Source organism: Sinocyclocheilus anshuiensis, unplaced genomic scaffold (genome assembly GCF_001515605.1).
Source record: "Sinocyclocheilus anshuiensis isolate Anshui unplaced genomic scaffold, SAMN03320099.WGS_v1.1 scaffold1339, whole genome shotgun sequence".
Classification (NCBI taxonomy): Eukaryota; Metazoa; Chordata; class Actinopteri; order Cypriniformes; family Cyprinidae; genus Sinocyclocheilus; species Sinocyclocheilus anshuiensis.
Window position 1 is genome coordinate 58,137 of NW_015539932.1, and position 22,261 is coordinate 80,397.

At 36.9% G+C, this 22,261-nt stretch overlaps 3 protein-coding genes across 3 annotated transcripts in view; 2 read left to right on the plus strand and 1 right to left on the minus strand.

The window, feature by feature from the left end:
* The window catches only part of LOC107686885 (WD repeat-containing protein 5-like), an 8,507-nt gene extending 3,497 nt beyond the window's left edge, over positions 1-5,010 (plus strand). Inside the window, exons 4-14 of the mRNA XM_016484029.1 lie at positions 819-892; positions 983-1,072; positions 1,189-1,278; positions 1,362-1,445; positions 1,577-1,632; positions 1,748-1,794; positions 2,021-2,096; positions 2,242-2,275; positions 2,368-2,442; positions 2,603-2,690; positions 3,352-5,010. Of these exons, the coding sequence (XP_016339515.1) occupies positions 819-892; positions 983-1,072; positions 1,189-1,278; positions 1,362-1,445; positions 1,577-1,632; positions 1,748-1,794; positions 2,021-2,096; positions 2,242-2,275; positions 2,368-2,442; positions 2,603-2,690; positions 3,352-3,452 (815 nt within the window). The 3' untranslated portion in view covers positions 3,453-5,010. The remainder of the gene's footprint in view (positions 1-818; positions 893-982; positions 1,073-1,188; positions 1,279-1,361; positions 1,446-1,576; positions 1,633-1,747; positions 1,795-2,020; positions 2,097-2,241; positions 2,276-2,367; positions 2,443-2,602; positions 2,691-3,351) is intronic.
* Positions 5,011-8,072: 3,062 nt separating this feature from the next.
* On the minus strand, positions 8,073-11,364 carry LOC107686896 (serine/threonine-protein kinase pim-2-like). Its single transcript, XM_016484042.1, has 7 exons — positions 11,257-11,364; positions 10,121-10,492; positions 9,682-9,776; positions 9,438-9,488; positions 8,830-9,211; positions 8,497-8,661; positions 8,073-8,375 (listed from the first exon to the last, which is right to left on the minus strand). Exons 2-7 carry the CDS (start codon positions 10,452-10,454, stop codon positions 8,239-8,241), a joined length of 1,164 nt encoding a protein of 387 aa, XP_016339528.1. The 5' UTR covers positions 10,455-10,492; positions 11,257-11,364; the 3' UTR covers positions 8,073-8,238.
* Positions 11,365-12,669: 1,305 nt separating this feature from the next.
* Positions 12,670-21,774, plus strand: LOC107686904 (dynein intermediate chain 1, axonemal-like). Its single transcript, XM_016484050.1, has 14 exons — positions 12,670-12,732; positions 14,415-14,483; positions 14,616-14,714; positions 14,794-14,878; positions 15,001-15,118; positions 15,209-15,252; positions 15,331-15,578; positions 15,957-16,046; positions 16,132-16,213; positions 17,338-17,411; positions 18,357-18,502; positions 19,953-20,058; positions 20,516-20,698; positions 21,461-21,774. The coding sequence occupies exons 1-14, from the start codon at positions 12,685-12,687 to the stop codon at positions 21,539-21,541; spliced, it is 1,473 nt and encodes a 490-aa protein (XP_016339536.1). The 5' UTR covers positions 12,670-12,684; the 3' UTR covers positions 21,542-21,774.
* The last annotated feature ends 487 nt before the right edge of the window (positions 21,775-22,261 follow it).

The following is a 22,261-nucleotide window of genomic DNA, read 5'->3' on the forward strand; positions in this document are numbered from 1 at the left end:
TATATATGTATATATGTATATGTATATGTGTATATGTGTATATATATGTATATATGTATATGTATATATGTATATGTGTATGTATATATGTGGCTGCAGAATTTGGTCAAAAAGAACAAGAGACCCCACTCTGATGCATTTGGAAACTAAAACCTCCTTCAGTGATAAGAATCATAAAGTTGTTTTTATATTATTTCTATTGTAATAATACAATTGCACTTGAATATTAAATTATATCTGATAATTATAATAATTTTATTTTACACTAAAGGATACAATACTAATATATCCTAAATTCTTACCTTTCAAACGTTAAACCTCCAAGATTTTACTTTAGAAAAAAATTGCATGGACCTTTAAGTCTGTGTTTAGTTTACAAATTCCCAAAATGCTTAAAACCTGTCCACAAAAATGTTGAAAATTTTGCAAATGTGAAAATAAAGTGGTCCTGATGCATGCCGAGTTCCAAAATGCATGTTATTGATGTTACTAACATGCAGCGATGGAGTTTGTATGGAGCAGCATTTACTGCAAACCACCACACCACATTGTAAATGAACACAGTGCTGCACTTAACTCAAACACGCAGCACATCAGATTAATCACAGCCTTTCGCAATCTGATAATCACACTTGTCATATGGCAGTTTCAATTTTATTTTGATGGCTGCCCTGTTTATTTCATTTAATTTACATTTTTATGATTCATTATTTTTTAATGAACTCACAAAGCCCCCCTTTGAGAAACTCTGATATAGATCAATAGCTGTGTTGTGAAAGAAAAGCTATACATTTTGGTTTTTGTGTTCTTTCATCCAGCTGCTGATAAGCTGATCAAAATATGGGGTGCATATGATGGCAAGTTTGAAAAGACGATATCTGGACACAAACTGGTGAGTTCCTGAAAAGATCCATCATTTCAGAGTAGCGCTGCTTTTACTTTACGAGGTGTCTAATGTGACCTGGTTTTCATTCACCTGCAGGGCATCTCGGATGTGGCCTGGTCCTCTGACTCAAACCTCCTGGTCTCAGCTTCCGATGACAAGACACTGAAAATTTGGGATGTGAGCTCTGTAAGTCAACAGCACAAGCCAAAGCTTAACTTCTGAATATCAAATTTATATAACATATTACAGCACAATTTATGATATTCAGGGCTTTTTCTTATTCTGTTTCTTTATATCACCAGGGGAAGTGTTTAAAGACACTGAAGGGTCACAGCAACTATGTATTTTGCTGTAACTTCAACCCTCAGTCCAACCTCATCGTATCTGGATCTGTAAGTCCATTCACAATCATTTGTCATTTCACTGTCTTGCTAATTCAGGCAAACAAACATGCTAATTATTATCTCTGTGGCAGTTTGACGAGAGTGTGAGGATTTGGGATGTTAAAACAGGAAAATGTCTCAAGACGCTGCCAGCGCACTCAGACCCTGTCTCTGCAGTGAGTGCTTTTATACTTGACCTATGAAGATCAAATAATCACATTCACAACTGTGTACAGTGGTGGGTGATATATTTTAAATTATCTTTTCCTTTTTGAATTGTAAATGTTTGTTTGTTGCTTTGCTTTAGGTTCATTTCAACAGAGATGGCTCATTGATTGTTTCCAGCAGTTATGATGGACTTTGGTGAGTGAACTTTGGCTGTGAGAATGTTTTTTTTTTTTTTTTGAGAGAGAGTGGATAAATATGTCAGGGATGTATAACTAACAACCATACATGCTTATATGTGACTTTTAAACAGCCGTATATGGGACACGGCATCAGGGCAGTGCCTTAAAACACTCATTGGTAAGTTGACCAGTCTTTTACACAAAAGTACTTGTTCAGACCAGTTTCAAAAGCAGCAGTTTGTACCTCTAAAGTGTTTATGAAACTTGTTCTTATCAAACATGCATAACATTTATCCAAGAAAAAACTGGTAAAACAACAAAACGTATGACATCTTAAATAGGAATAAAGAGATTTAAAGAATAAAGAGGGATTAAAATGTATACATGTGCACATTTTTTATTAGATGATGACAACCCACCTGTGTCATTTGTGAAGTTCTCCCCCAATGGCAAATACATCCTGGCTGCCACTCTGGATAAGTGAGTCAGAGCCTTCTTATTATTCTAAGTCTTTTATGCTGCTCATTCTTTAAAAAAAAAAAAAAAAAAAAAAAACATAGTTATGAAATAATTTCTATTTATCCATGGCCTTTGAAAAGACGCTTGCATTCCCTTTGTGTTTTAGCACTTTGAAGCTTTGGGACTACAGCAAGGGAAAGGTAAGATTTTTTTCTGTTTAGTTGGGGCATTGTTTTAATTCATAAAAATAATGCTTAATCTGTGTATAACAATATGATTTTTTCTTGTTTAGTGTTTGAAAACATATACTGGTCATAAAAACGAGAAGTACTGCATATTTGCTAATTTCTCTGTCACTGGTGGAAAGGTATGTTGGAACTACACTATGCTAATCAGCTGCTAAGCACATCACACTAAACACTGACATTGAGCATACTCATTTACGTTTTGTTTTTTTTCACAAAAGTGTTCACTGAAATTTCCACATTTTGGTGGAAAAGGTTTTAAAGATTTTGCTTTCTCTTAAGTGGATTGTCTCCGGCTCAGAGGACAGCATGGTCTATATTTGGAACCTTCAGACCAAGGAGATCGTACAGAAACTACAGGGGCACACAGGTAGGAACAAGAAGTTGGAATTTTAACTCTGGAAGCTTAAAGGGATAGTTCACCCAAAAATGAAAATTCTGTCATTAATTACTCACCCTCATGTCGTTCCAAACCCGTAAGGCCTGCGTTCATATTCGGAACACAAATTAAGATCATTTTGATGAAATCCGAGAGCTCTCTGACCCTGCATAGACAGCAAGGGTACTACCACGGTCAAAGCACAGAAACGTAGTAAGGGCATCGTTAAACAACCACCCATCATTAAACAACCTATAGCCCATATGACATTAGTTGGTTCAACCATAATTTTATGAAGCTACTTTTAGTGCGCAAAGAATACAGAAATAATGATTTTTCTCTCCTGGGACAGTCCTCTGCCTTAATTATTTTTGCGCATAAAAAGAATTCTCACAGCTTCATAAAATTATGGTTGAACCACTGATGTCACATGGACTATTTGAAGCCCTAGAGTTTGAACACTTCCCGCTGAGCAGTACGAAATTTAACAGATTTATTTAGGTCATACTTTTTGTCATTCATTTATTCTATTTTACTTCATAGTTGATTGTTGCCGTTTAATTTATACACACACTTACGTACATATGTGTATGTGTGTGTGCGCACTTCTAATGTTGTGAGAAAATAATTTTGTCCTGGTTTTTTTTTGTAGATGTGGTGATCTCAACCGCATGTCATCCCACAGAAAACATCATTGCATCAGCAGCATTAGAAAATGACAAAACCATCAAACTTTGGAAGAGCGACTGCTAAGCCTCAAGCTTATTTTACTTTATTATTTTGTTAATTTTGTACTATTCATTTTATGTGGGGGGGAAGAGACTTTTTTTGTTTTTCATTTGAAAGGTCGCGCTAGACCATTCACACTGACATCAGGGCTCAGCAAGAGGACTGGCGAAAGCGCACTAGCCCGACATACAGTACCCTCTCCTAACACAGCTCTCCGCTCATGTGAACTAAAGCAGTCACTTTCTCTCTGCCTTGCCGCCAGCTCTCGTTCATCAGTTTAAGCATCCAGCAAAACTTTTAACAAGTCTGTAAATTTAGGCAGCTTTGTTTGAACTCCACAGACGTATTAGGACAAAGAGAGTGTTCCTGTCTTTTTGGGGGTTTTTTCCTGTAAGTTTTGTAGAATGACATCTATCGGTCTATCAGTGGTTTGCACACTTCCTGATGCCAGCAGAATGCCTTGGGCACATTTTAAGTGGCCATTTTAACAAATGTTTGGAGTATTAAAATTTCTATGCCTGTATTTGTGGCAGTTATATGAGCAGTTTGCAGCTTCACTCCATTTATTTGGCCGAAAAGAGGTTTCACAAACTTCTCAGTTGTGAACGCCTCAAAGACTTACGTTGACTTACCAATGTCAAATCAAACCTCTATGTATGAAATGTGTTGTCTGGCAGAAGGGTGTTTTGAACATCCACTATTTCATGTTTATTTCTGTACAGCACAAAAATGCAACTGTTATATCAGCAATTAAAACAATTCATTGTGTTATAGTTGCTAAGCTAGTTGTCAGACATCGTTTATGGTTTTCAGTGGCTCGATGTCGTCTAGGCAGTGCTATCAATAAAACATTCTCTTTTGTTATATAACCCTATAGCAGTCGCAGACATAATGTATGCCAAAACTTGAACACTTTATTCCTACAGCTGTAACTACCTGTAACACCTCTGTTCATATCAGTTTTGGTGCTTATGAAAAATAAAACTGTACAATATACCTGGATGGAACAGCACCTTGGTCAGAGCTTTTAGAGAAAGTATCACTTAAAAGAAAAGGTTTCTAGTAGACTTCAATTACACAAGCAACAAATGTTCATTCTGAGATACAAAAACCATTCTTACCAGCACAATCTGGTAAAACGCATTTAGTTTCTAATTATGATGTGGTTTCAGTTACACAACTTATCCAAGGAGGAGTGTTGCTGTAAAGTGGATATACTATAACCTTTTATCTTGTGACCAAAAGCAGTCTGGATGTATTTAGAGCCTTGAGATGTTTCTGTATCTGACACTTTGTACATACTTGCAGCTTCTCTGTTCTTTGATACGTTTACCTCTGTTCTGTGGTCTTATTAACTGTCTCAACTAGGTGATAGTACTTTAAGAGTACTTTTTATTTTTCCTGCTCGATGTGGATGATGGTTTGGCATTAACGCATCCTCTGCCTCTGGACTCTCTGTTCTTGACCGGATTTCAAGTGCACTGCAGTGATGACAAGGGCCGCATGAGGAATTCTATCTGTATTGCATTTAGTCACTTTGGACATGACCTGTGACTCAATAAAGATTTTTTTTTGACCTGTATCCAGCACAATGTCATCCATGAATTTATACAATCGATATAGTTAAAAATGTACTGTGCTTAAGGTGTGAAACACAACGTTGTTTCGACACATTGGTATCTAGATTTATAGAAAGGGTTTATTATGCGATCATAACCGGCTGAATGTACATTATTCCACAGGAAATAAGGACACTGGTGAAATAAGGTGGATCTCGTTCTTTGTCTCCTTTCAAAGTGTAATTTGTCAAGCCACAAGCTGCTCACAATTTAAAGTAGTTAAACTACAATACAATGTAGTATTTTGAATAGTTGTACGCTACAAGGTTTACTTAGGTAGAAGTAGCTTACTACAATATAGCTTACTGTATACATAATTATGCAATGTAATTTTAATCATATCAATAAAGCTTTGTAGGACAGGGTTTTTGAATGAACAAACATCTTGTTTAGGGGGACAGTCAAATGTGAACAGATACATTACTCAAATATAGGCCTAACTAAAAACTAGAATTCTGCTTAATTCATATAATGGACTCTACGCACGGCACATAGCCTACGTATTTAATATAGACATACTGATGAACTACATAGCCTGCTACACAAGAACTTCATAAATTCAGTTTTAAATCTGAATGTTTTGTAAACTCTTTATTGATGAGAACACAGAGAGTCACGTTTCAGAAAGCATGTGAACACAATTTCTCCTTGCACTTGAGCGGACACATCAGTAGGTTTAGGGTTAGGTGTGGGGGAGGGGTTAGGATTAGGCAATCAGGTAGCGATTTCAACGAGGGGGGTAATAATTTGGCAGGGAGTCGAAAATGGGCACAACACCGGCCTGTCGCATAGGCGAAATAGGCAAATGCTAGGGGCGCCCAAATAAGTTTTATTTTTATTTTGTTGTTATATATATATATATATATATATATTATTATTATTATTATTATTATTATTATTTTAATTAGGGGTGCACTATATTATCGAAATATAATCGATATCGTATGATATAGCTTAATGCCAGTCATATCGCGAAGGTTGCGATTTAATATAAAAATACCAATGCGCTGTAGTTCGGAGTGAAGCGGGTAATGTGTTCGAGTGCAGCCCATGACACGCAGCGGCAGCGCTTCACTCTGAAACATGCAGCACATTTATTTATTTGCTGGGAAACCACCAAAATAAAAGCAGTTTAATATTTGAAATTGAGCAGAGATGCACCGATTGACCATCGGCCATAAATCGGAATAATAATAATAATTTTGTTTTGTTTTATTTCAGAGAACCCAAAGAGGAGAAAATGAAGAGTTCAGATGCAAAAGCCTAAGTGCCCTCTGAAATATTAGCATTTTAAAATTAGCATTTTTTATCAGGCTCCTATATTTAGGTTCAGTTATTTCACTTTAATGGCATAGAAAAGGACCTATACATTGCCATTAAAGTAAAATGACTGAACCTAAACATAGGAACCTGATAAAATAATGCTAATTTTAGAAGAAAATTTCAGAAGGCACTAAGAGGCTTTTACATCTGAACTCTTCAAATACATTAGCAGGCAGAGCAAGCTCACTGTTCACAATGCGTGAAATATGAATGTATCTCTGAGAGGAACTGACTGTCTTAAGAAACAGTTTAGATGGCATTTTCCTTTCATCAGTATAATGCATTGTGTTTACAGCGGTAATCAAGGAAACAATGCATCACTGCTGTTCCTTACGCGCCACCTGCTGACAGAGAGTGAATTTGCATTTTTATTCAGCCCATCTGCTGTTTGGGATGTTTTGTGTAGCCTAATTTCACAAAGCTAAAGTCAGACCATTCTGTTTTTGCTTCAGGTTTTGAAATTATACAGTCTAATGTAGATCAAAATATAGGCTAATAAAGCAACTAACCATATTCTTCATGCACTCATATTTTCATTCTTTCTTGTCTTTTGCTAAAAAAAAAAAAAGACATTAAAAATCAGTATTGGATTATGCCAAGAAAAAAAATTAAGATCAGTGCATCCCTAAATTTATGAATGTTTGAAATGAAGAAATTAAAATTTAAATGTTAGTATTGTAGCTGTCTTTGGACAATAAAGTTCTCTAATTTAAATTGCTAGCTGAGTTAATGTCAGTTTATTTATTTATTTATTTATTGTGCAACCGTCTTGTTTATTTCATATGTAATTTGTTCTATGTCATAAAGCTGTGAATGATCGGTGGTGGAATTGGCTGCGATGCAAGGGGCACCAGCTAAAATCTTGCCTAGGTCACCAAATTGGTTAGGGCTGGCCCTGGGACACATACTAAATTACCTCAAAATTCTAGTCAAGTTTTCTCATAAACACAATCGGTTATGTCTTGAAGAGAAGGTAATTAGAAAAAAATCTAATGTATATTATTATGTCTGTGCATTCAGTCTTAAAGTGACAGCAACCTATAAATATCTGGCAACAACAAAACAGCTTTAGCAAAGATTCATCTATATTTAATTTATACAGTAAACACTTTGCAGTGTTATTTCACACTTAATTACATTTCTGTATCTGAATATTCTTGTTAGACCTAACTTTATAACTTGTTCTTATTTTATTACAAATGATTCACTTCTTTCACTGTTTTATTTATTTATTTATTATTTAGCAGGGACAATGCAGAATAACATTGCAGATGCTCTACATACAGGCTTATAGCCAATGGCTAATGTGCAGCCACAGTCCCTGGTAAGGCTTTTAAAATAATATAAAAGCAATTCAGGTTTGTTCTGATGGTTTTACAAAGCCTCTTTACATGCACATCGAATTTTAATTGAGAATCCAAAATAACACCTAAAAATTTAAAATCACTAACTGTTTCTATTACCCTTTGGTCGATCATAATTGTAAAACCACTCATGTCTTTTCTTCTGATCGAGAAACAAGCAAAAAAAAAAATGTAATGATTTATTAAGGAAATCCCATCCAATAATTTAACTAGATTTATGATTTCAGACTTCCTCAAAGACTTTTCTTCTTTTTTGTGCACAAGATTAGCTATTCAGAGTTTTTTTCTATTTGCTATAGTCATTTGCTTTTCCTTTTTTGTGCACCAAGTTTGCTGCTTAATGTTTAACTAAACTTGACCCTCTGAAGAAGTGCTGAATGGTTTGTGCTGTTTTTCCTCACTGGGGCTGATTTGGAGCATCTTCCAAATTAATAAATGTAAAGAAAAATTGAAGCACTGCTTGCTTTTTCATAAAAATAATTTCAGATTTCTCTTCTGCCTTCCCTATGTTACACTACCTGACTCCTGAGCTACTCCTGACATTTGTCCCTGTTGAAACCATTCATGCTGTAAGATCTCCTCTAAAGTTGCTCTCTCTGCAGGATCACGAGTCAGGCACCGGTTTATCAAATCCTGGCATTCTGTGCAGGTTTTCACAAGACAGCTGGTTAGTCACGTATGTCACGCCAACGTTGAGATGTATGAAAATTTGTTTAACAATTCTATAGTCTTTGTGTTACTGGTAGTTATCAGTTCACTTACCTTTGGATAATGTGTGGTCGATCGTCACACTGGCTATCATTCTGTCAAATGCAGTCTTAAAAGGCTTATTTCCAGTGACCATTGAGTAAAGCACGGCGCCCAGACTCCAGACTGTTGTTGGGCCTGCGTGATATTCACTTGGGTACTCAGGTGGGCGGCAACCTCCTGTTCATTGAAGCAAGATATTTTTACATTGAACAAGCATTTTTTTTCTGTTTTTACATATCTATTCTTATAAATAGTAAACACATCATATGATCATTAAATCAGTACACAGGAGACTGAAATCTTATTAGAGCTTATTGTAAGCATTAAGACAAAAAGCCAACTGACCTAAATGTCCATTTTCAAAGCTAGAAGGATTGACGAGGCAACTGCCACCAAAGTCTATTAATTTGAGTTCCATCGTCGATGTATTGACCAGCATGTTGTCTTCTTTGATGCTGCAATGGAAGACCTCCCGGTCAAGACAGTGCTTTGCTCCGAGGACCGCTTGGATCATCAGGCCACGTGCCAGTGATTCATTTAGTCGTGGCCTGTTGTCATTGAGGAATCTGCGCAAACTCTTGCAGGGACATGGATACTCCAGGATGAGGATGTAATCATCTTCCTCTTCAAACCATTCCAGCATATACACTATGTACTGACTTAGTGGGGGCTGTTTCATCACCAGATTTATAGCCACTTCTTCAAACACTGGCTCAAAACATCCAAGCTAGAAAAACAAAATCAATAAAAAGTTAGTTCACTATGGGTATGTTTAGCCGCTTTTCCACCATCGGGCTGTACAGTTCTAAGAACAATAAAAAAAAAACGGTTCCAGTAATGTTTCCACTTGAGCTCGGCTCAGCGGTGGAAAAGCAGATTTTGATTTTCTCACAAACTTGTATTTCGATAAATTTGATTCATTTAGATATATTTATAAAGTTTTGCCAACTTACAATTTTTATATTATTGTCGCTTGTCCTCTTTGGAATAAATTTGATGGCGACCTGCAAAACAATAAAAAAAGGATAAACAAAAACGGGTAAAAAGCATGGGTAAATCAATCATATTTATTAATTAATTAATATTAAAGACTGAATATTCTCATTAACACAATTTTTGTAATTATTTAAAACATGTTTTGATTAAAGCACTCATCATATTTGGCATATTTGGTGAATACAGCAAAAGTGATTGTACCTTCTGGCCATCAGATTTCCGGATCCCCTCATACACAGAGCCATTGCCTCCTTTTCCAATTAACCTTCCCCATTCATAAAGTTCACCAAATGGAACTGCAAAAATACAAAAAGAGCATGTTAATTTACATGGACTTCAGTAGCAGTAGTGGGTGTGAATTGGCAGACAAAATAAACACATCTAGTACAAATCAGCTACCTGGAGACTAAATATGGATGATGTTATGTAAAAGTAAAGGGCATGATAATCAAGTTCTAATCAAGTAATCTAGGAAAAAAATAATACTTGGATCAAGTACTATATTTATCAGTTATATCTGGAATGAGGTATCAGGTATCTGACATACAACAAATGTGTAAACAAAGATTTAACTAGACACAGGTGTAAAAACTAATATGTGCAAGAACAAGAAATGGCTGGCAAGCAGAAAAACATTTACGAGTAGCTGGAGGGATGTATGGAACTGGATCTCCAATGCGTCTTCTTCGCCTGAAAGCACTCTGGACAGGCCAAGGTGGCAATGTACGAGGAACAACTGGATTCTGCAGAGCTGTGGGCATGAGGACAGATGGACCTGGTTGAGGATAATCTGGATCCTGCAGAGCCATTGATTTAAGTTTGGATTGATCTGGTTGAGGATCGGTTGGAACCTGTTGAGCCACTGGCTCGAGAACAGATGGATCTGGCTGAGGGCCCACTAAATGTGTGTTAGGCCGTGGCGGAAGAGGGCCCACTTCATTGTTTTGTGTTGCACTTTTTACAGTCTGCCACATTCTTTAAAAAAAACCCACTGATGCATTTCTTCTTCTGCCTTTTTTCAAAAGAAAAAAATTAAACGGAGAAACACAAGAGTTAGAAATTACCAACAGATTTCAGAAGTCAAATATTAAAGCTAGACTTCAAGAAAAAATATACATATATTTTTTTACACCAAAACTAACAACCATGCTAGCGGGGAGAAAGTAAGTCTTGGAAGTCTGAGTAATATTCCATTCCATTTCACCAAAGGCTTGTAGTAAACACTGCTGTACACAACTTTTTGCGTTCAAAATTTACTAAATTTATATAATAAGCGATTACACCATGAATCCATTTTCCAAACCGTGTTTTTGGCTTGTGCTGAATCACTACGGTACACCTATAATAAGTGTTTATATTCGGACTATTTAGACTGGTTCGGGTCGGTACCGCTGCGGAGTAGCCCAGTACCTGCGTGATTCGTCATAGACATGAATAGAGAGAAGTAGCTCCGGCTACAATGTTCTTCCGCAAGACGCACGCAGTTCTATTTATTAACCGCTAGAGCGCCAAAAGTTACGGACTGCAGCTACAAAGTACAACTACACTGATAAACAAACTACAGAAAATCGTTTATGAAAAGATAAATAAATGATCATCGCAACGTTTGTTCTTTCAATGTAGCCTACACAAATTATATGAACCCCTACAACAATGCCTGTTCACATTATATTTTCCAACTACTATATATAGCCTAAACGTTTCACAAAATTAAGTTGAAATGTAAAGACTGCCTGTTGGTCTATTCTCCATATCGCTTGAAAAGCTTGTGCTCACACTGAAGCGTTGTAAAAGTCGCTCTATGGGCAAATTTGGGAGTGTTTTCTCAGGTGATAATCTTCGCTTCTACTCCGAATGCCACTGAATCGAATGGTGATCAATCAATCTACGAGCGTTCATCTACATGGCACAACTCCTGGCACTGTGACGTCATGGAATGTTTCTTCTTCTTCTTCTTTTTCCAAAGCATTTTTTTTTAAACAATGCATTATGGGGGGACTTGCTTTTATGCTTATACTTATTTATTTATTTCAGTTAAAGGGACACAAAGCATCGTATATCAAGAAGAATATTTTATCGATACTTACACAATGCCCATCGGCAGAGGGTGAACCAACTATACGGAAAGGCTAAAAGTAGCCTAATGTTAATGTATTTTATTAAATATGCATCATCATAAACCGGTCATTTTTAGGCAACAAGATATGCGCGTCATAAAATATTGTTAATCCTAGCTACTGAATGTGTATTTAACGCGATCACAATTTGATAAAAAATATTATTACTAATGAACGCTTTCATTTCCACGGTTATTCGGACATGAGTAAATTACATACAGAAAGCAAGCAAAGAACAGTTACATGATCATCGAAATAACTTCAGTCTATAGTAAATTTAAGCACACAAAAACTCACGTTATAATGAAGCTAAACTGTGAAATGAATTTCATTCTTACATCGTACAAATTTCTGCGCTTTGTTGTTTATGATGAGAATTTGCACGCAAAACTCTGGCATTTCACCTTTATTTGACCTTCTAACTCTAGCGCTTTCTATTCTATTTTAATTCTACTTTATCTATATTTATCTTCTTTTTTGTTTTATTTTTTATTTAAAAACAAATTTCAGAGATGACTAATCTGGACGCCTCTGATTGACCATTGCATTCATTCATCTCTTGCTACTTTGAAACCTTTTTTTACAGTCCATGTTTGAAACGATCAGTAGTGAAAAGCGCAATAAAATAAACGTGAAATGAATTGAACTTCAAAACGGTATAGGCTATGTCTCAGCTGCACTTCTTCCGTACAGAGGGGCAATCTCTCGAAGAACTGCTGATTCTGAACCTCATCATCCGACCGTACAGTAGCTTACACGTTAATTCATACGAACTATTCAAAAGAACCGACTCTCAGAAATGAGTCGGACTTCCCAACACTAAAAAAAGACAGTTAATTCACAACCAAGCCCCTTTACCTCAGTACAATCAAGATAAATACAAACAGCACGTCAAGTATCACACCACTTCAGTATTCACGTTAAACAAAATAGTAGAGGTTAATTGTCACAACACAAAAGGATTGCTCTAGTTCTTGAGTCACAGGTGAGGAACATCTCATTATGCGCATGCGCTTTAATGTCACGTCAGCCAGATGCCGCTGCCCTGACAACGCAGTTTCTGAGACTGGAGCGGTTGAAAGCAAAAATGTCTGCAAAAGATGAAAGCAAACTTGGGAAGGTGAAATCTGAAGAGGTATGATAACGATTATAGAGAAAGCAAACTAGATAAGTAACGTTTATAAACAGAGCTTTTGTTGGCTTGAGAATAGATAGATGTGTGTCTGTTTTGATTGTAATTTTTGACAGTTGGAGTTTGAGAGTCGTGGCTCTCTCAAGCCAACATAACTTTTTTGGCTTGAACTTTGTTCAACATTCTGATCGACTATTAACTTATTTATTGTTTATTATTATTCTGAGGCTCTATTTGCATTATACCTTAAAACTTGTAAGTTAAACAAGATTTCAAAATCTACATCCATACTCATACATTCATCTCAACTCTTCCATTCTCATCTTCACACTCACGATTGACAAAATTTCCATAAAAGTGTAACCAGTGCCATATCGTCTGCACATTTATATAATTTATGTAAATTACTCTGTAGTCTCATCTCATTTGTATCAACAGAAAAGCGGCGACAATACACATCCTTGATATACCCCCATTATTTAAAAACATGTTATTCCGTGGTCTGTCTGAATACTGGATTCTGATTGGCTGGCAGGTATGCAGTAAAACCGTCTAAGGGTCCTATTATGCTTTTTCACTTTTTCAACTTTAGTTAGTCTGTAATGTTGCTGTTTGAGCATAAAAAAGATCTGCAAAGTTACAAAGCTCAAAATCCACTTCAAAAGGAGATATTTAATTTAACAGAAATCACTTTTCAAAAACTACAACGAACTAAAAAGCTAAGTTTGGACTAAAAGACAAGACCTGGTTGAGCTGCACTAGAGAAGGCAACGAGTGTTATCACTATGTCAGAGACAGCTAGCTTTCCCAAGGCAGACGAACTTAGAGTGGTTACATAATGTGTTTTTCGAACAACCTAGTAAAAGCCGTACTAGCCTATTATAGTACACCCGCAAAACAAAATCAAGACTTTGTAAAAGAGCATAATAGGACCCCTTTAATGCACAGGTAGTTTCAAGTCAGTTTAATCACCGTTCCATATTAATGCGCTGCTTTAATTGATGCACACAAACACATCACTCGCACACACACACGGAGAGGTCGGAGATCGATCGCAGATTGCGCTGCACACACACATAAACTTGTTGTCAACGCTTCCCCGCGATTTTTATTAATAAAATAGTATAGATACTAGATCGCTACATTCTATTCCTCAACAGCGAGGTGATAAAATTGCTGTTTTTGAAGTAATTAATTGTTTGCAGAGAGACGCGCAGACGCAGGTAAAGCACACACAACTGTCATCTCTCTCTCTCGATCGATGATTAATTTAAATAAATGCTATAATTAATTCAAATAAATGTGATCTTACCGCACTATTTCATCTCTGTGTCTGATTTGATGCGGGCAGAATGCTAGAGCTAACGAACCGTACCTGACGAAAATAACTCATTTTTACCCTTCCGGTAAAATATTGCGCTGCAAAGAGCAATACTACTTTTAACTTGGCAAGTGACGTCTTGGCCTCCACGTCGTGCATTTAAAATCCTTTAATGCACGGCAAGCAGTTGATTATCCCTTACATATCTGATAGTTATATCTGGTAGTTGGGATTTCAGATACTCTATAGCAGCGGAAGAGTCTTGGTCCTATGGGTTACATTACTGCTATTACTATTAATTATTACTATTAGGCTACATTACAACACTATTTGCTTTTTTTTTTTTTTAAACAATGTTTTGCAGGACAAAGCAACTCAAACCAGTCCACCAAAGTGCACCAAGTTCGCCAACTTCAGTGCTACAGCCAGCCAGGTGAGAAAAACTTTTAATTTGCTGGTGAATTATTTTGATCAAAATTTTGTGTTAGACCTGCAGCAAAACAAAACTATGTATTACGGTGAATATGGACACATACAATGTTAGCATGCCCTGCTCTTTCTGCAGTGGGAAATCTATGATTTTTACCAAGAGGAAATTAAGAGGCGGGACAAATCAAGTCATCAGTCCATAAAGGAGGAAGAATTTGAAGATTCACAAATTAAGGTTATGTTGTAACAAAGTGCATACACTTTCATCAAGAAAATGACTTATCTTTTTAACAAATCCCCTCTTGTGCTTATAGATTCATGATATAGCCCATCTGGCTGGGCTGGCCAGGTACGTGGAGGGTAAGGTGTTTCACAGGGCATATGCAGACATTTTATATGGTAATTATAAGAAATTATTTATTTTCACTGCTACACCCATAATTTTAGATTACAGACAGATGGACAGATATTAAAAAGAGCATGTATTTTTCTTATGTAAATGTCTTTATATCCAACCCCAGATATCAAGCATTTTGAGGATGCATCTGATGAATTCAGAGGAGAGAAGGGCACTCTGCTCCCTTTGTGGAAATTCGAGTATGATAAAGCAAAAAGTCTGTCTGTGACTGCTCTCTGCTGGTGAGTTTAACACTGTATTAAAAAATGCAGTCATAAGTTAAATAAAAATCACTTCTTTGAGTGGCATTTTTATTTATTTTTTATTTCTAGGGATCAAAAACACAATGATTTGTTTGCTGTTGGTCTTGGGTCATGTAAGTTTACTATTTACCATATACAAGCAATCATTTGTAATTTAAATGGCTTTGAAATGTTACATCTTTCCCTTTCAGATGAATTTACTCAGCAGGGGGGTGGCATGCTTGTCTTGTACACCCTGAGGAACCCCAATTACCCAGAATTCATCTTTAACACGGTCTCAGGCGTAATGTGTGTAGATATCCATGAGCATCTGTCCCACCTGGTGGCTGTAGGTTTGTATGACGGCTGTGTTGCAGTATATAACCTAAGGAAAAAGAGTGATGAGCCCTTTTGGAACAGCAGAGCCAACCCTGGCAGACATAAAGGCGCTGTGACACAGGTATAGATGAGGATGTGACCATGGAGTCAGTTAAAACAATTCTGGTAAACTTTCACTACCTAAAGTATGATATGACAGTGGACCTGTATGTTTAATACAATGTACAGAATAGTACCATTCTACTCTTATAGTTATGTAATTTGGAGTAAATGCAGTACTGTCTACTGTGTCTACTATCTACGTACATATTTACCAAAATGTGCAGTACACAACCAGAGCATGCTCTGTAGTGTGTTCTGATCCCACAATACAGTGCAAATCTACTATATAATATACTATTGTTTTAAAATACTTACATAAATATACACTCCTGTGACGCTTGGCTGATAAGAAAGTCTTGGCTGTACTGTGTTTTGTGTTTCATTGTCTTCATTACAGGTGAAGTGGCAGAAGGATGATTTGGACAGTAATCACAACTTCATCTCTGTGTCTGCTGATGGACGAGTGGTGTCTTGGACTCTGGTAAAGGTACAGAAGGAAATATCTAAAGGTTGATTCTAAAGCAAGTCATTATTGTATGAGGTTGTCTGATGCCAGTCATTTGAATTTTTAGCATGAACTAGTCTTCACAGACATGATCAAGCTCCCAGTCCCAGACACAATTCCTGATAACCTTAAGGATGTCTTTTCCACAGGTATGAACCACCTTACCACACTGGTCAGTGATTACAAGTATGTAATACAAGTATTTTATAATGCTCCATTATTAGCAGCTTTCATTGCACAACCGATATGAACAAAATTATATTTATAAAAACATGCAGTGAGGATGTGAGTGGGGGTTTCTCTCAGTATAAGGACAGGGGCCCGTCAGCTGTGACTACTGTATATTCACAATCTAGAACAGGAAATGTAATCACATTCACAATCACAAAAACTTTACCCATCCTTCCTGCACGTAACACAGATGTAAATATGATCTTGCCGCAGCTGGTATTTGCATTTAGCTTTGTATGACAGTGTTTCATTAATGGGTGATATTGAGGTTTGATGATAATTCAGATGACTTGTTAAATGTTTGAGTCTGAGGTCTCAAAAGATGCTCCTCAAAGGAGCTTCTTATCAGTTCCAAATATGTTCAGGGCTGCGTTTCCCAAAAGCATCATAAGCTTAAGTACACTGTAGACCCATTGAAACCAATAGAGCTACGGTCAAGTTAGGCTTACGATGCTCTTGGGAAACGCAGCTCAGATCATTTGTGACCCTGGACCACAAAACCAGTCTCAAGTAGAATGGGGATATTTGTAGCCAAAAATACATGGTATGGGTCAAAATGATCGATTTTTCTTTTATGCCAAAAATCATTATGATATAAAGTAAAGATCATGTTCCATGAAGATATTTTGAAAATTTCCAACCATAAATATATCAAAACATAATTTTGATTAGTAATATGCATTGCTAAGGACTTCATTTGGACAGCTTTAAAGGCAATTTTCTCAATATTTTGATTTTTTTTGCATCTTCAGATTCCAGATTTTCAAATAGTTGTATCTCAGCCAAATATTGTCCTATCCTAACAAACCAATCAATGGAATCAATGGAAAGCTTATTTATTCGGCTTTCAGATGATGCATAAATCTCAATTTCGATTTTTGACCTTTATGACTGGTTTTGTGGTCCATTGTCACATTTTTTAGAAATCACAGAACAGAGGAATAATGTCAAACTGAATATATGTGCTAATGATAAAATAATGGTAAAATATTGCATGCATGAATTATCATACTCACTGAAGACATTTTCTTTGTGGGACTAGTTGGAACAAATCTGGACTTCCACAAACAAAAGGACAATTTTCTTGTTGGCACCGAGTATGGAAAGATTCACAAGGTCAGTCATACACCATCACAGGCAAGATGATCATGTACACCAAGGCCAATCATACAATTAATCAGCTAAACTTTTTTTTTTTCAATCTATATATTTTACATTAACAAATACCCTGTAAACATCCTGCAGTCTTGAGTCATCTTGTTGTTCTGTGTTAGAATCAGGGAGAAGGAGCTTGTTGTGTTTGTGGTGGTTGTCTCCTGCTCAGCAGTCACTGTCTATAATATCCCTGTCATCAAACAAGGAAGTATTCTTATTAGCTGCCTGTCTCTGCACAGCTAAATAAAGTAGTAAAACAAACGCACACCATTTGGGGAGACTAAATGAGGAAACATTATAACTGCACACTCTCTTAAGTGTGATTTATAGAGATTGTGCAGTTATAATGTCTCTGCACTGCTATCACGGCAGCACGGGACGTCTCTCCTTCTTTATTTATATTTTTCACTCTGCCAGCCAGGGGTAGACTAGCGTTCAAACTATTCATTTTGACAGACCGGACAGTTTTGTTTCTCATCTATGTGCTTTTACTTTGCTCTGTATGACTTTTTTTTTTTCTTCTAAATTACAAACATCACATGCAAAAACTACTTACTCCTACTGACTCCAACATCCTTCCACTTCTACACACACACACATACACAAATAATGCTGTTAATTCCACCTATCAAAACAAAGGTATTTGCCATTCACATGTATTATAGAAATAAGCATATATGCATCATGTCAACATCCCTTAAAGTTTAACAGATGCTGCAGTATTAATACAAGAATAATGGTGTCGATCTCTTTGCAAGGAATGTTTTAAATGTCACTATTACTTCTGCAAGTGTTATTCATAACCACCAGTGGATAGTTAAGCAGTATAACAGGAGCAAGAGTGCTGTATACAAAACAGCAGTTTTGTAACATTAATTTAACAAGTAATGAGTTTGTGTTTCACAGGGCTCCAAACTCTATAATAGGTTCGTGGAGACATATGATGCACACTTCATGAATGTCACTCGTGTGAGGTGGAATCCCTTCCATGCTGATGTCTTCATCTCTTGCAGCTGGGACTGGATGGTCAAAATTTGGGATCAAACTATGAAGTATGAGCACTATTGCCTACAGCACTGTCTCCTGCAGCCTTTTCCAGCCTGTTACAATTTAAATAACAGTATTATTTGACAGCATAGAGACTAGGTTGTACTATAGGGTAATTTACCAAATATCACCAACAGGCCAAACATCTTCTCACTCTTTTTGGGTAGGCTAATCAAGCGCTGCACTGCCTGGGTAATTCTGATGCGTTGATTAAAACTCTGGCTCTTAAATCTTTATTAGGCCACTGTACATTATTTAAGGCTGTTCTGTTCATTAGACTGTTGACATAGGAACTGTTGTTCTCATATACAGTTTGTAGTTGTTGATATATAGTTTTTTACCTGATGTGAAATTTTGCACCAATAGATCATCCCGTGTAGCTTGTATAACTGGCAGGCACCTGCCCTTTTGGCCTCTGACTATACAAGTTCCCTTTTTGTCCAAGACATTTTTTTCTTTTTTTAATTTTACATTTTAGTTTTTATTTAAATTTGGCCTATGGCATCAATTCTCATTTAAGCGTGTACCGGACAGATGCAATTAAGTTCTAAGCGCACAATCCCCTCCACCATACAGTACCTCAAATAATATGAACAAATATTAACAACTTTTGGTTATGTTAACTACGTGTGCCAAAGAAATATTAGGTGTTTATTTCAAGAATGTACCCCGTATTTGCACCAACAACTAGCCTTTAGTCTACTATGGCACACAGCCTGTTTTATTAAGCTGTCCAAGTATCAAAATCTGTGTGGCAAAGCTGATGATTTCCGATGCATAATGTGACACTAAAGACTGAAGTATTGGCTGCTGAAAATTCGGCTTTGCCATCATAGGAATAAACTACATTTTAAAATATTAAAATAGAAAAGAGTAATTTTAAATTGTCATGTTTCACAATATTATTTCTTTTACTGTATTTTTCATCAAATAAATGCAACCTTGGTGAATGTAAGAAACTTCTTTCAAAAACATCAAAAATCTTACGGACCCCAAACTTTTATATAGCAGTGTATATTAATCTTCCTGTACTAAAAATGTGTGTTGCTGTAAAGTTGAAAACTGATCACTTTAATCTCATGGTAAAAGCTCCGAGAGTGGCAGGCAGTGATATACAGAGAATAGTCGAATCTGGTGTACATACAAATGCCAGCGGATAAATTCATCTGTCAATTCAAGAGTGTCAAGCACTCTCCTTTAATTGGGATTATGTGGTACTACTGATTCTCTCTTATTCTTACTGATTGTGACAGTCTTGTTGATGCTTTTAAAGCATAGCCCAGACGTGCCTCTTCAAAAGCCCACATTTGAACAAAGGCTCTGCATCTCTCTCTCGCTCTCTCTCTATGCATGCCCACATTAGATGAATTCAGAATGGGAGCACTGTAGTTTCTGTTAGAGCTTCATTTGGACTGAATAGTAGTTTATAAAAGTAAAAATACATGTCTCTCACAGGTCTCCCATGTTCACCTTTGAGTTGGAAATTGGAGCTGCAGTGACAGATGTGGCCTGGGCTCCATATTCCTCCACTGTCTTTGCTGCTGTCACCACTGAAGGAAAGGTAAACAGCGCAACCGACTCCTCTTTAGAGATATACAATAGTAAAATCCACAATTTCTGCATTCTAAGACTAAGACAAATTCTATTTTAATAATAACAACAAAAATAATCAATAATCGGAAAGAATCATCCATACATTCATTTTACAAACCACTTATCGTAATAATAATGTCTGAGAAATTTACTAATGAGTATCTAAGCCTGTATCCTATGTCCCCCATCTCCCGTCTCTGGCTTCTGCTAGAGCAGAGACTATTCTTAGGTGGGCAACATGATACATGAATAACAATGAGGATGATGTGATTACTATTAAATTTAAAATCCATTATCTTATGCTTGATGATTGCAAAAGAATACGTTATAGAGGTGCTAATTACACTGAAAATATCAAACCATAAACTCACACAACATTAATGCAAAGACTAAAACTGCCTGCTCCTCCTCCATTTCTCTCTCAGGTCCATGTGTTTGACCTCAGCATCAACAAATATGAGGCTCTCTGCCAGCAAAAAGTGGTGTCCAAGAAGACCAAGCTCTTCAACATTGAATTCAACCCTGTCCATCCCATCATCATCGTGGGCGATGGCCACGGCCATGTCACCAGCCTCAAGCTCTCTCCCAACCTCCGCAAGAAGCCTAAGGTAGGAGATGAAAAATCAAATCACATTCTTAATCGATCAGTGCTGTGCTACATGTGCTGAATTGCTGTATCTGCATCTTTGTGACAGCTTCAAAGTCAAATGATGTGAATAATTCTCAAAATAGTCATTTTAGCAAATTTATTCCACTCAATGGCCCTCCCTGGTTAGGATTTGATTGATTATATTAATAGCTGTAACTTTGAGCTGCTTATTAGAGCTCACTGAAGATCCCTCCACTGCAGCTCTGTGAATATCTGAACATTAGCATTCTGCTGAGCAAATTTAGCAGATGTTCTCAGAATGATTGCTAGACTCATAATTCCTTAAAATGTTGCCTAATGATTGACAGGAACAGCATAGCGTTTAATTAGAGCAAGAGCATTAAAGCAACATCTCTGCAGAGAAGTTCATCTGATCTGGTTTAGTTCATTACAATCCAGTAAGTGGCCAGTAAGTGATCTTTGATTATTCTCCCCCAAAGAACCAATGTGTCACTGTAATCGTATCAGACAAATGTCATGCGAGATTGGAGCGAGTCTCTGGCGGCGGTGTTAGCGGTTTTGTTCCACCACAACACACACAGAGGAAATAACGTCGCACTAACACCTCTCTCATTACCTCCGCTGGTCGAGATGGAAACGTTTAAATGGGAGCTTCACACTGAGAAGTGTTTGTGATTGTTAGTGGCACCCCTGGATCTGTCCTCTCACTACCAGCAGCTGACTCATCTCGTCCTCTTCATTTCTCTCTTTGGCTCCACAGGACAAGAAGGGTCAGGAATTGCCGATGAGTCCGGAGGTGGAAAAAGCAAAGATGGAGCAACTGTTGAGCTTACTGAGATAGCCTGGGAACAATCAGCAGAACTGAGGCACAGCTAAATTTAAATTGAAACATTTTAACTATCTATTGCCTAGAAATGTGAGAGTAGCCAAAAATAGTCTTACTGTAGCCTGTAATGTATGCCATAACTTTGTTAAAAAACTCTAGATTTGTAAGGATATTTCACTGTATTTATTAAACATTCATAATCATAAATCTACTGTTTATGCCAAAAAACACAATAAAATATAAAAATTCCTCTTTCAGACAGTTCTGTTCTTGCGCTTGACCTTTTATTTGTTTCCACCTGCTAATTAGCATAGTGCTGATTGCTAGCTGTTTAGGTGCAAGTATGGGGTTTCACTGACATGGTCAGGAACTACTGAATGACTCTAAAGAGGCGATTGAGAGTCTCTTTACCTAAAACACCCAGTATAAGAGAGCTTAGGTACAGTCCCAGCAGCCCACGCTGAGCCAACTCACTCTTCGTCCTCAAGTGTTTCTTTTGCAGGCCTCTATGAACAGCAAAGAAACTTCTGAAATTGTTTTCAAAATAATATTAATTTATGACAAACCATGTCACCCAGTCTGCAATTGATTGCTGAAGGCAGTACAAAATATAAATGTTCCGTTGCCAATTTTTTCTCTCACGCCATCAGCAAGTACCTCTGCTCATTCCTCTGATGTGCGTTCTCTAGAGTCAGCACCGGGACGCTCCCTGGCTGGAGAGAAATATCAAAACCA

Coding starts and splice junctions, on each gene's coding strand:
- LOC107686904 (XM_016484050.1), top strand. CDS start 12,685: ATGTCTGCAAAAGATGAAAGCAAACTTGGGAAGGTGAAATCTGAAGAG. Junction 16,214..17,337: donor TAAGGATGTCTTTTCCACAG/GTATGAACCACC, acceptor TTGTGGGACTAG/TTGGAACAAATCTGGACTTC. Junction 17,412..18,356: donor AGTATGGAAAGATTCACAAG/GTCAGTCATACA, acceptor TGTGTTTCACAG/GGCTCCAAACTCTATAATAG.
- LOC107686896 (XM_016484042.1), bottom strand. CDS start 10,454: ATGTGGCAGACTGTAAAAAGTGCAACACAAAACAATGAAGTGGGCCCT. Junction 9,212..9,437: donor GCGACAATAATATAAAAATT/GTAAGTTGGCAA, acceptor TTGTTTTTCTAG/CTTGGATGTTTTGAGCCAGT. Junction 8,376..8,496: donor CGACCACACATTATCCAAAG/GTAAGTGAACTG, acceptor AAACCTGCACAG/AATGCCAGGATTTGATAAAC.